The following is a 12,604-nucleotide window of genomic DNA, read 5'->3' as shown; positions in this document are numbered from 1 at the left end:
ACTCCCTGGTTATTTTGCAAGTGCTGTTCAGCCAGCCCCGTTACTCTAGTAGTGTGACCGCGGTTATGGTAACTACGGTTGTGCTACTAGCAAGCGTTACTTACTATAAATAATGCACATTTTTGGGAGAAACGGTTTTGCTATTCGAAAACCGTGGGTTGCACTAATAGTGGAAGTAAGGGAAACATTGCTGTGCCCTGTCTGAATGGCAATATTACTGCAGTTACGTGAATCAGGCCCTATGTACTCTGTAATGCGAAAGATGCCAGTGCTATATAAATACAAAATAATAATAGGCAGCATCCATATTACAGATTACAGCACTGTTGAGGTCTGATAAAACAATGGCAGCTGAAAATGTGTCATTCAGAACGAGGAAACGAAGGTGATGTCTTCCTGTGTCACTGCTGCTCACAATTTAATTTTAAGCCAGAGTGGGATACAATGCCAGAGTTTGCGCCTCCTTGAAGTAAGTGAACATGTTTTTATGCATTGTGCCATATAATAAACCTTTTCTATCACTTACCCAACCAGAACTCTTCAGTGAGTTCTCCAAATCCTTCAGAATATGTTCTCCAGCGCTGATAGAAGTCACCCTTCCCATTGACTCTTCTCTGGAAAACCTGAATAATGAATAAGTGGATTGTATGGGGTTAGTTGTTGGGATTGAGATAATATGTAGGTTCAGATGACAATTGTGATGTTTGCCATTAGCCTCCTTAGCTGTAATCCTGAGTCAGGCTTGGAACGGAAAGCCGCAGAACAGGGTGGTTACATGCAGGAGCTGCTGCAGACCTCTCTGTAGTATGTTTTTCTTCTTGTTTTTATGGTCTAAAAGCTTGTGAAAAAAATTGTATGGCTTTTAGACCTTAAAGTGAACCTAAAGGCAAAAAAAAAAAAAAAAAAATGAGATTAACTCACCTGGTGCTTCCCTCAGCCCCCTGCAGACAAGCGGTGCCCTCGCAGCTCCGGTCCGATGCTTCTGGACCCGCCGGCAACGACTTCCGGTTTCGCCGTCTCCGGCCGACAGGCATGCAATAGCAGCATAGGGGGCGATATACAGGCTGGGAACACGAAGAATCACTCGCGTTCCCATGCCTGTTGGCCGGTGACAGCCAAACCGGAAGTGTTTGCCGGCGGGTCCTGGGCCATCGGAGCGGAGCTGCGAGGGCACCGATTGTCTGCAGGGGGCTGAGGGAAGCCCCAGGTGAGTTAATCTCATTTTTTTTTTACTTTAGGATATCTTTAAATCTGGAAATAATCATAACGCCAGGGAGGTTAAAGCATAACCTGAAGTTAGAGGAAAGGCTGACATATTTATTACCTTTTAAACAATGCAGATTGCCTGGCTGACATGCAGATCCTCTGCCTCTAATACTCGTAGCCATAGCCCCTGAACAAGCATGCAGATCAGATGTTTCTGACTAAAGTTTGACTGGATTAGCCACATGCTTGTTTCAGGTGTGTGATTCAGACACGACTACAGCCAAAGATCAGCAGGACAGCCAGGCAACTGGTATTACTTAAAAGGAACTAAATATGGCAGCCTCCATATCTATCTCAGTTCAGGCAGGGTCGGATTTCTGGCAAGGCCACATAGGCCATGGCCTAGGGCACCAGAAATTTAGGGGCGGCTCAGTGAGGGGCAGTAAAGCTGTTCTGTGCAGCCATCCCTGTCTACAAGGATATCTTTAACCCTTTGTACTCTGTGTCCTGTACTTGTGTCATCCCTGCAAGACCTGTAAGCTCTATCCTGCAGGTACACATCAGCCTAACTTTCATGGTGACACAGTGGGTCCATCATTAACAAGATGGCAAACATAACATAAAAGTTCTTAAGGAAAACATAACTTATAACCTATACGCGTATTACTAAAATACTTATTGTCTGTGACATCCAATAATGGAAAGTTAGTAGAATTCTCATTGGGGCACACAGAGATAACAACCATACAGACAGTATAGTTGGCCTTGGGTGGTAAAAAGTACAAATCCTGCCCTGAGTTCAGGTGTCCTTCAAAGTACAGTATATCTCTCCTGCTAAGAGTAAGGGTACATTTGGAACAGTGTAATTGTCCCCACTCACTTTCTTTCTCTGCTGCTTTCAACCACTCACCGTCACCAATAATGTGCACCCTTTTACTAACTCTTCAAGACCTAGCACCTCTTCCTTCAAGTGGGTATGCAAACACAATCACTGTGAGGTTGCCAAGCTGTGGGTCCACCCTACCCTCTGCACTTGGATGGGGTGGAGCCAGCTGGGAGTATGGTCATGTGTGGTGAGTGGGCGTGGCCAGGGTGGCACCTTAGGATAGCCACTTTCACAACACCAGCACGACTAGGTGGAGTTTATTGTGAAAGTATACCTCTACTCTAGGAACCAGGATCAGTATGGGTAGAACTTAAAAAGTTAAATGTGAACTACCCAAATATGATTACCTATAATTATTTATTTGCTTTCCACTTGCTGTTAGCAGCTGAAGCCACAAAATAAATCTTAACGAAAAGCTGTTATTGTGTGTAGTAAGATCAGAATACTACATCTAAAACAATACAATAACAAGGTGAGGATGGAGGTGTTTCTGAGAAGAGTCAAAATACTCTTTTTTTTTTTGTGGCCCCGCCCCCAGTACATCTTTCAATCTCTGCCACCTCCAGTAAGGAGGTTGTATTGTCCAGTCTGTGATCACTGTGAAAGGAAGGCAACCAACATGCCAACCTAAAAACACTTTCTGGTTCATTTGTGTAATACAGTATACAAGTGTCAATTAACAGTGTTGTCTAAGGCAATGTGATCTCATCAAAGTAATACAGAACGTCAAAGCACTTACAGTCCATCCTCCTCCATCTGTATCCTGGTCACAGAATACTCGAACTCCCTTACTATTCTCTCCATCAGGATAGATGGTGTACACTCCACTCTTTTTGTTGCCAGCCATTCGAACTTGGACACAGTCCACAGGGAAGGTAATGACCATGGCCACTGGTGTTAAGGAGACAAACCATTACAATTTTTAATCATTTTTAGTTTACTCTGTCTAAATATAACCAACAAATGTCACGAACCTAGTTGATATTATTATTATTGATTTATATAGCGCCAGCCAGCGTCTTTCATGGTGCTGGTTAATGTGATATTGTTGATATGCAGTTAATATGCTGTTGTTCAGTGTAAGCGCTGAGCAAAAATGTGATACTCGCTCCACTAGTTGTTACCCTGCTAAGGATCGTTTCATCAGTGTAGCTACGGTAATTTTATCACTTCTCAAATCCTGTTCAGGCAGAGCAACCTGCTTAACACTAATGTCCCGTACCCAAAAGTGTATAATATATATTGTAAACTAAATATATATTAACTAAACATATATAACTAAATATTTTTTAAAACATTATTATTAAAGGGGCACTTAAGTAAAAAAATAAATAAATGAGTTTTACTCACCTGGGGCTTCCCTCAGCCCCCTGCAGCTGATCGGTGCCCTCGCCGTGTCCCTCCGATCCTCCCGTCCCTGCCGGCGGCTACTTCCGGTTTCGCCGTCACCGTCCGTCAGGCTGGGAACGCGAGTGATTCTTCGCATTCCCAGCCACAATATCTCCCCCTATACTGCTATTGCCTTCCTTGCCTGATGGACGGTGACGACGAAACCGGAAGTGGCTGCCGGCGGGGACACGAGGATCGGAGGGACACGGCGAGGGCACCGATCAGCTGCAGGGGGCTGAGGGAAGCCCCAGGTGAGTAAAACTCATTTTTTTTAGATGACTTAAGGTTCACTTTAAACCTGAACTGAAAGCATTATGGAAGCTGCCATCATATCCTTTTAAAGGGAACGTGAAACGAGAGATATATTGTGGCTGCCGGCCATATGTATTTGCTGGTTTTTTTTTGTTTTGTTTTTTCAAATAAAATTTGATGTATTTGCTTTTAAACAATACCAGCTGCCTGGATGTCTTGCTTATCTCTTTGGCTGCAGTGTCTGAATCACACACCTGAAACAAGCATGCAGCTAATGCAGTCAGACTTCAGTCAGAAAAATCTGATCTGCATGCTTCTCGTGGTCTTTGGCTAAAAGTAGCAAAGGCAGATGATCAGCAGGGATGCCAAGCAATTTGCATTATTTAAAGGGGTCCTAACGTGAGAGGGATATGGAGGCTGCCATATTTATTTCCTTTTAAACTATACCAGTTGCCTGGCAGCCCAGCTTATCTATTTGGCTGCGGTGGTGCCTGTAAAACACCAGAAACAAGCATGCAGCTAATCTGGTCAGATTTGAAAATAATGTCAGAAACACCTGATCTGCTGCTGCATGCTAGTTCAATGTCGATGGCTGAAAATATTAGAGGCAGAGGATCAACAGGACAGCCAGGCAACAGGTATAGCTTGAAAGGAAATAAATATGTCAGCCTCCATATCCCTCTCACTTCAGGCAGGGACGGATCTATGGGGGGGGGGGGGGGAGGCAAGCGGGTATCTTGTCCCAGGTGCAGTTTGTTGAATTCTTTAAAAGGCGGCAAAATGAATGGCAGTTTAGGCGCCAAAACCTGACCTTTAGGCGCCAAAATATGACCTTGCCCCAGGCGCAACTTCGTCTTGATCCTTCCCTGACTTCAGGTGTCCTTTAAATGGAAATAAATATGTCAGCCTCCATATCCCTCTCACTTCAGGTGTCCTTTAAATGCAAATACATATGTCAGCCTCTATATCCCTCTCACTTCAAGTGTCCTTTAAACGGAAATAAATATGTCAGGCTCCATATCCCTCTCACTTCAGGTGTCCTTTAAATGGAAATAAATATGCCAGCCTCCATATCCCTCTCACTTCAGGTGTCCTTTAAATGGAAATAAATATGTCAGCCTCCATATCTCTCTTGCTTCAGGTGTGCTGTAAGAAATGCCAGTGCCTGGCTTTGATGTTGATGCATTGCCTTTAATGTTTCCAGTTCACATGCCAGGAGCAAGAATACATTCAGTGCAGTCAGGAAGCCTAACCTACATCTGCCATTTGGATCAGTGGTTGAAATGATTTCAGAAAAAGAGAGTTAGCATAACAACCAAGCGACTAGCATATAACAAGGGGAGTCAGCAATGGCTCCATCCATGGCAATTTCAGTTTATATTCCCTTTAAGGTTAAATCTATTCCTTATGATACCAGCTCAGTTAATCTACAGTCCAGTTCCTGGTGCTTCTCTTACTGTTTACACCTAGTTTACCTGACCAATGATGAAATTGTTTACATAAAGCAAGTAGGAAGTTTTAATGCCATATGAACAGTGTTCATACACAATTAGCTATGTTACTATGCAAAGAGGAAAAAATGCCATCCTTTCTACAAGGGTTCTGACACAGGTATTGGTACACATTGAGGTTTTTTCTTTCCATTGAGAACAGAAGAGAGTGCTGTCCTACTGGGCCCACCTACAGAGCTGCAGGCCTGACTAACCCTACTACAAAGTCATGTTGCACAATGAAAATCAAGAAAAGCCATGTTCTCTGCTCCCCCCAAACTCAGATCCTCAGGTCCTATCAAGAGCTCAGATAAAGTACACCACAGCCATGAGCAAAGAGAACTATGTGGAAAATGGAGGAGTGAAATAAAACAGTCACAAGAGCTAACCATATACCGGTTCCTACAGAGAGAATATAAAATGGCATCATACCTGGAAAATCTCCAAAACTCTTGAGAGAAAAATCCAGAGTGCCTACAGACTGAGTGCTCATAACCTGGAAATCAGGTCTGGGAGACACAGACAGAAATACAAACTCATAGAGAATGGACTATGCCAATACTGTGAGCAGAAGACCCTCAAAGATGAGAATCGCTTCCGGCTGCACTACCCCAAATATATTGCAACCAGGCAAACCTTCAAGAAACTGATAGAACCATTTCCCGACTTCAGAGGATGAGAGAAAACTCTACATTCTACTAGAAGAAGATAGTAGTAAAAATGTTTCTGTACCGTGTTAGCCAAACAATATATGTAGGTAGAAAAAAACAAAGTCTTGTAAAAGTAATACCTTTTAATGGCTAACTGATAAAGTTAAATAATGCAAGCTTTCTGGGATCTAGTCCCCTTCTTCAGGCATATTTCTAGATGTTAGCTGTAGTAAAACACTGATGCAGGGAAGCTGCATGAAGATGGCAGTTGTACTGGTTGCTGTTTAGCAGTTAGATGTCAGGTGATCAGCAGGCTGGAGCCAGTGAGCTTATGCAAGCAAACATGAAATCTAGCAGGTTTCTGAAGATAGTGAAGCCAAGTCAATCATGTTACATAAGGAGTCATAATTCCCATTCCACAATTTAAACCTTCTGTTAATGTCTTGAACATTTTCATAAATTTGTACTCAGAAATCTTTCTTGCTTGTTCATTTTTGAAGTTACCCTTAAGAATAAATACTTTTAGATCTTGCATGCTGTGTCCAGGTTCCCTGGCCAACACTTCTGCGAACCAGGACACAGCATGCAAGATCTAAAAGTATTTATTCTTAAGGGTAACTTCAAAAATGAACAAGCAAGAAAGATTTCTGAGTACAAATTTATGAAAATGTTCAAGACATTAACAGAAGGTTTAAATTGTGGAATGGGATTCATGACTCCTTATGTAACATGATTGACTTGGCTTCACTATCTTCAGAAACCTGCTAGATTTCATGTTTGCTTGCATAAGCTCACTGGCTCCAGCCTGCTGATCACCTGACATCTAACTGCTAAACAGCAACCAGTACAACTGCCATCTTCATGCAGCTTCCCTGCATCAGTGTTTTACTACAGCTAACATCTAGAAATATGCCTGAAGAAGGGGACTAGATCCCAGAAAGCTTGCATTATTTAACTTTATCAGTTAGCCATTAAAAGGTATTACTTTTACAAGACTTTGTTTTTTTCTACCTACATACTAGAAGAAGAGAAATCCACAGTGTCAGTCGCTGCACATTATGTGATAGCATGCCACAGACTGAGAGGAGCATAAATGAACTGTAAACCTAAAAATGTACACAAACTGCTAACCCACTGTACCCCATTCTACCCCCTTCCATGCCCTCCCATTTCCACCCTTCTTTGGCAATGCCTGTATGAATCTTGGTCATGCCAATAAAGCTATCTTTGATTTGAAATGGTCGAGAGAACTAAAATCTTTGTTTTGTTGCCTTTCCTTTGGTGTGAAGGAGATTTGAGTACCTGTATATTATCCAGTGGGTAAGAGCTCAGTGCTTACCAGTAATGAAGGTGGTAATGACCTGCCTGCTTCGCTTATTTCCTTTGTATGCTTGCAGGTAGACCTTGTAGTCAGCCCCTCTCTTTAGGCCCTTCAGTTCATAGCGCTTGCTTGCCGCATCCAATTTGACCTCCTGTCAAGGACATTTAAATAAGACTCAGTAACAGGTTTCTGTATACGGAGACTCAGTAACGAGTCATCATTAAAGGAAAAATGGCAGAGATCTCTTTGAGGGACATCTGGCCAACATATGCTGCATCCATTTCTGTAGAACACCAGTTGCAAACATTCTCCACTAGGAGGTTGGGGCAAGACAGACTTTCCATTTAGGCCTCTTGCACACTGCAAGCGATTCCGATTCAGATTCCGCTTTTTAATCAGTTTTTCCATCCGATTCAGATTCTGATTTGCAGTTTGCTCCCTGCACACTGCAAATCGGAATCTGAATCGGATGTAAAAACTGATTAAAAAGCGGAATCTGAATCGGAATCGCGTGCAGTGTGCAAGAGGCCTTAAGTTGCTCAAAACCTTCTGTCTCCATCCATATCTCTTATTCCCAAAAAACAGTGCTTTTGGTACAGGACACAGTTACCAGGTGTCAAAATGTGACCAAACTAACCATTAGTGATGAAGGAAACTGAGTGTTTCACTCTCCAGGTTCCCCTGAAATGCTGCTTTTGCAGTAAAACACTTTAAAGTCAAGGAGAGTGTTAATCTCCTTTCAAAGGAACACCAGAGAGGGTCTTAAGGACCACTCTAAAAGCCTTTCTTTGATCGTAAACTGGAAGAGGTACTAAGCTGATTTCCAAGACAATTTAAGTGCAACTAAAAAAATTCAACGTAATCAACAGGTGTTCTAATGTACATCAGTAGTGAAAGCAAAAGACCCATTACTGTTTCATTTTGTTGCCAGCTCCAAGGTTGTCCCATTTTACACTAATTAGTACTACTAACAACCTTAGTCCTCATGTATGTGCCTTCAGATACGAGCAAGGTTCTAATTGGCCATCCTAATGATAGCTGTGTCCGTAGAGGAAAAAAAGCACTGTCATGTGTACTGCAGTACTGAGAAATGCAGATCATTGGCCAAGCCATTCTGAATCCCACACGTACTGCTACATAGAAGGGAGTGACCCCTTCCTAACTGGCATCTATATTATACTAACCCTGAAAATAACAGCTAGGAGAGCCTCCAGTGGTTACTGAAGCTGTGGAATTGGACCATGAAATGTTAAAGAGAACCCGAGGTGTGTTTAAAGAATGTTATCTGCATACAGAGGCTGGATCTGCCTATACAGCCCAGCCTCTGTTGCTATCCCAAACCCCACTAAGGTCCCCCTGCACTCTGCAATCCCTCATAAATCACAGCCGTGCTGTGAGGCTGTGTTTACATCTGTAGTGTCAGTCTCAGCTGCTTCCCCGCCTCCTGCATAGCTCCGGTCCCTGCCCCCTTCCCTCCAATCAGCAGGGAGGGAAGGGATGCAGGCGGGGACTGGAGTTCTGCAGGAGGCGGGGAGAGCAGCAGACTGACACTATAGAGATAAACACAGCCAGCTCTGACAAGCTGTTTGTCAGCAGCGTGGCTGTGATTTATGAGGGATTGCAGAGTGCAGGGGGACCTTAGGGGGGTTTGGGATAGCAACAGAGGCTGGGCTGTATAGGCAGATCCAGCCTCTGTATGCAGATAATATTCTTCAAACCCACCTCGAGTTCTCTTTAAAGATGTTACTGAGTACCAGATGAGTAATTAAAAGTTGGGGGAAAAGTCCAGTTATAGATCATTCTCAATACAAAATTCACATTCCACTTCTCTTTGTTGCTTAGGAAATATGTTTTACAGCAGTAAATCCAACCAGGAAAAAAATATCTCCACTTTAATCACTGATCTGTTTTGACATAAGCTGATAACTGTTTCGTCTTCATAATAAAATGAAAGACAAATAGCACCAGTAATGCTAAGAACAGCCCATGTAACCCCCATTCTACCTTAACCAGAGTTTGTGGCCATAAAAGAGCCATTACTGGCTTTCGGAGGCACATAAAGTTCTTAAGATGAAAAAAAGATTCCAGCAAAGCAAAAATACATTAACAAATTTCATTGATGTATTACAGTGCAAAGTGCTTGTTCTGAGATCATTGTGTAGATATTAATGCTATACTAAACAAACCAAACTCATATCCCTCCATCTGGCATAGATGTAATTACCTTTACAGCGCGGAATTTTAGATGCTCCGCACCAAGTTTTGCTCAATCATATTTTTATGCTTCTGTACATAAGCCAGGCTTTAGAATGGGAAATAAAACCAGTGAGGGTTAAGTACAGAACAGCAATATTTGTTTATGTCCACAGACTTGTTTGGCTTTTACTAGAAGCAAAGAACATAACTAAAATGACTTACATTAATAGGGTTTTGTCAGACTTAAGTTTAACCTGCAATTTTGTCATTACGATGCCAGGAGTGCATCGTAAACTGATATCATCAACAGAAATATATTTTTGTTGCCTTTTACGTCCTGCATTTTACTGATATCTACTCTAGCAGAGGAACACACAAATTGTTTAGACTCAGTCTGAGACAACAAAATCACTCCAACCTTTCAAACACTCTCTGTGTTGGTCTCATTTGTTGCTCACCAGATATTAACCTGAACAAAATCTTCATTGGAAAATATAAGATGGAGAACAAATGGTTTAATGTGACTGGTGTATCCGTAAACAAGTCTAGATTACTCTGACCCGAAGCAGAGCTACCTAAGATAAGCACAGTCCGTGCGTTGTCTGATAGAAGGGTGGGGTGGAGGTGCCCAAAGTATATGGTTGTTCAAACTTTAAAACATAATGTGTAAAAAAGAGGTAATCGCTTACCTCTCCAGAAGATACAGACACCAGTTCAACTGGCCTGGTAGCTCTGGTCAATACAAAAAATGCCCTAGCAGCATAAGAAGTAGATTGTAGGCGTCTCTACTCCTTATGCTGCTAAGACATTTTTTTATTGACCTGAAGAAGCTGGCCAAGACCCACAAAATGCATTGTCAATCTTTTGAATAAATATTTTCCCAGCTGAACTGGTTTCTGTATCTTCTGAAGAAGAAAGTGATTACCTCTCGTTTATACGTTAGGTTTTAAAGTTTTAACACCCATATACTTTGGGTGCCTACACCCCACCCTTCTATCATTCAGACCTCCTTAGAGGTAATAGGTTTACAGTTTTCTGGAAAGTGTATTGAACTACATCAGAGTGACTATCCAGTATCAGGCAGGACCTGGAGCACCGAGCGGGGACGGTGAATTCCCTGCAGGCTTATACAGTGGTTGCAGGAACTGCAACCCACCTTTGTGAGTATATAATCAAATATACTTTCATCCCCTGGTGTATACCGGACCTACTGCTGTTGTATGCTCCCCCACGTTTATTGCCAAAGGAAGTGGGGTTATGCCTGTGAAACGCGTTGCAACTTAATGTGGAGTATGCCAATAAATTGTATATCTGAAGAATTGACAGTTTCTAGTGTCTGCTTATAGGAGGTAAGTCCACCACTGCCGCCCAAGCATTTTTAACAATTTTAAAGATTGTTTTTGTCCTTTTGGCGCCTCTGTTCAATACATAGCTTTGCATCCACCCTTGGTGGAGGGGGATCCCCCCTTTTTTCCGATCTACAGAGAGCGACTTCTTAATCCTGAGTGGGGACAGGACAAACTCCTAACCTGCCTACACAGTGGTTGCCTTGGAGGTAACCCTGTCTTGTGAGTATATTACTTTTCTACTCTTCTATATTTCCATGATTCACCAATACGTACTACACTATATTGGGATCTCGGTATCTCTCCGTTTATACCTCTGTACTTACCTTAGGTAGCTTTGCCTCCGTCAGATGTACATTAAAGCATTCCTGTTTGTATTTAGCTATAGAAGCTATCTTGAAACTCCTTCTAAAATAATTTTACTTCAATGGCTGTAATGTTGATCCTTTGGTTATAATTGTATTTTGTTACTTCCCTTGGAACAGGTAAAAAGATAAGAAGAGTCAAGAATCCTGATTTGCTGTTTTTACATAACCCATGTGAACATGGCAGTTGCAAACTGGAATGTGTCTCCACCAATCAGTTTTTTAGTTGCTAGCAGATATGCAGGACAATCCACACAAGTGGACCTCACAAGTGGTTACAGTTATGGGTTATGAAAATGGTTCAAAATATATACAATGGCTGGGTAACGATGGTGTTATATGAATGGATGGGTAGTTTTATTTAGTCAGATCACAAATAGTGTCAGCTGATGTTTTATTATACTATATGGGTTACTTACAAAATGCGAAAATTTATCACGGTGGCACTTTTGAATCTGATCTTATGTTGAAAGTAAAGAAAATGAGAAGGTACCAGGGGCGTAGCAATAGGGGGTGCAGAGGTTGCGACCGCATCGGGGCCCTTGGGCCAAAGGGGCCCCGAAGGGCCCTGCCTCAACTGTAGTATTAGCTCCCTATTGGTCCTGTGCTCATACTAATCACTTCTATAGATACTTTGAATAGTGGTAATCATTAACAAGCTGCTCCCCATCCCCTTCTTGCACCTCTGACACTGTTGTTGCCATTGGCAGGTTTTGGTGCGCCGTATCAATTGTTATGTATAGAGTGCTTAGGGGGGTCCAATGTAAAACTTGCATCGGGGCCCACAGCTCCTTAGCTACGCCACTGGAAGGTACCCTTACAGAAAACTGCCTGTCAAAAGAATTTGTAGTTCTAGAGATACCAGCTACTGAAGTAGTATGCAGATATTGACTTTCCTAGAAAAGTCAAGCTTAACTTGTCTCTTTGATTTTCCAAACTTCTCTACTGGTCATTAAATGTGATGGATGGCTCCAGTGTCCAATAGGGAACCTCAGGAGCTCAACTTCCATTACCTTTCAGTTGACCTTTGACATCTGCCTCTAGTATCCTTGGAACTACGGTATTAATGTTCTTAAACATGCAGTTTTCGAAAACATGATTATGTATTTTTAGCATCATATCATCAGTTTCAGTTGTCTAGGTTAATGGTATATGTTTTTTGGCCACTGTTAAAGTGGCCTACTCTCTTGTGTTTAGAGAATGCAGTTATCATTGTCAGCCTCCCTATGATATATAGGACGAATGCTTTAATTTGGTCAAAGTACCTTACGGTTGCCATCGCCATCCTCATAGATCAATATGTAGCCTTCAATTTGTGCCGTGGGTGGAATCCATGTCAGGGTGGCTTCTGTTTCTGTAATTTCTGTGGCTTGCAGGTTTTTAGGAGCATCAATATCTAAAAAAAAATTGAAAACTTGTTTACATAACACTCAACTACTCTCTTCTGTTCCTCTGTTCTATCAACTAAACGAGATATGCTTCACCTCAGTTGATCTGGGCATG

The 12,604-nt window shown here is 42.2% G+C and overlaps 1 protein-coding gene across 2 annotated transcripts in view; it reads right to left on the bottom strand.

Annotated features, from left to right (window-relative positions):
• Nucleotides 1-12,604, bottom strand: part of LOC137520976 (tenascin-N-like) — a 132,896-nt gene that overhangs the window by 13,933 nt on the left and 106,359 nt on the right. For both annotated transcript variants that reach the window (XM_068239620.1, XM_068239619.1), the window contains exons 9-12: nucleotides 12,367-12,497; nucleotides 7,213-7,345; nucleotides 2,832-2,983; nucleotides 527-623 (exon numbers count right to left, since the gene is read on the bottom strand). In XM_068239620.1, the coding sequence (XP_068095721.1) occupies nucleotides 527-623; nucleotides 2,832-2,983; nucleotides 7,213-7,345; nucleotides 12,367-12,497 (513 nt within the window). The remainder of the gene's footprint in view (nucleotides 1-526; nucleotides 624-2,831; nucleotides 2,984-7,212; nucleotides 7,346-12,366; nucleotides 12,498-12,604) is intronic.

Source organism: Hyperolius riggenbachi, chromosome 6 (genome assembly GCF_040937935.1).
Source record: "Hyperolius riggenbachi isolate aHypRig1 chromosome 6, aHypRig1.pri, whole genome shotgun sequence".
Taxonomy (NCBI): domain Eukaryota; kingdom Metazoa; phylum Chordata; class Amphibia; order Anura; family Hyperoliidae; genus Hyperolius; species Hyperolius riggenbachi.
The sequence above is the reverse complement of the archived record's forward strand: the minus strand, read 5'-3'. Positions and strand labels throughout refer to the sequence as shown.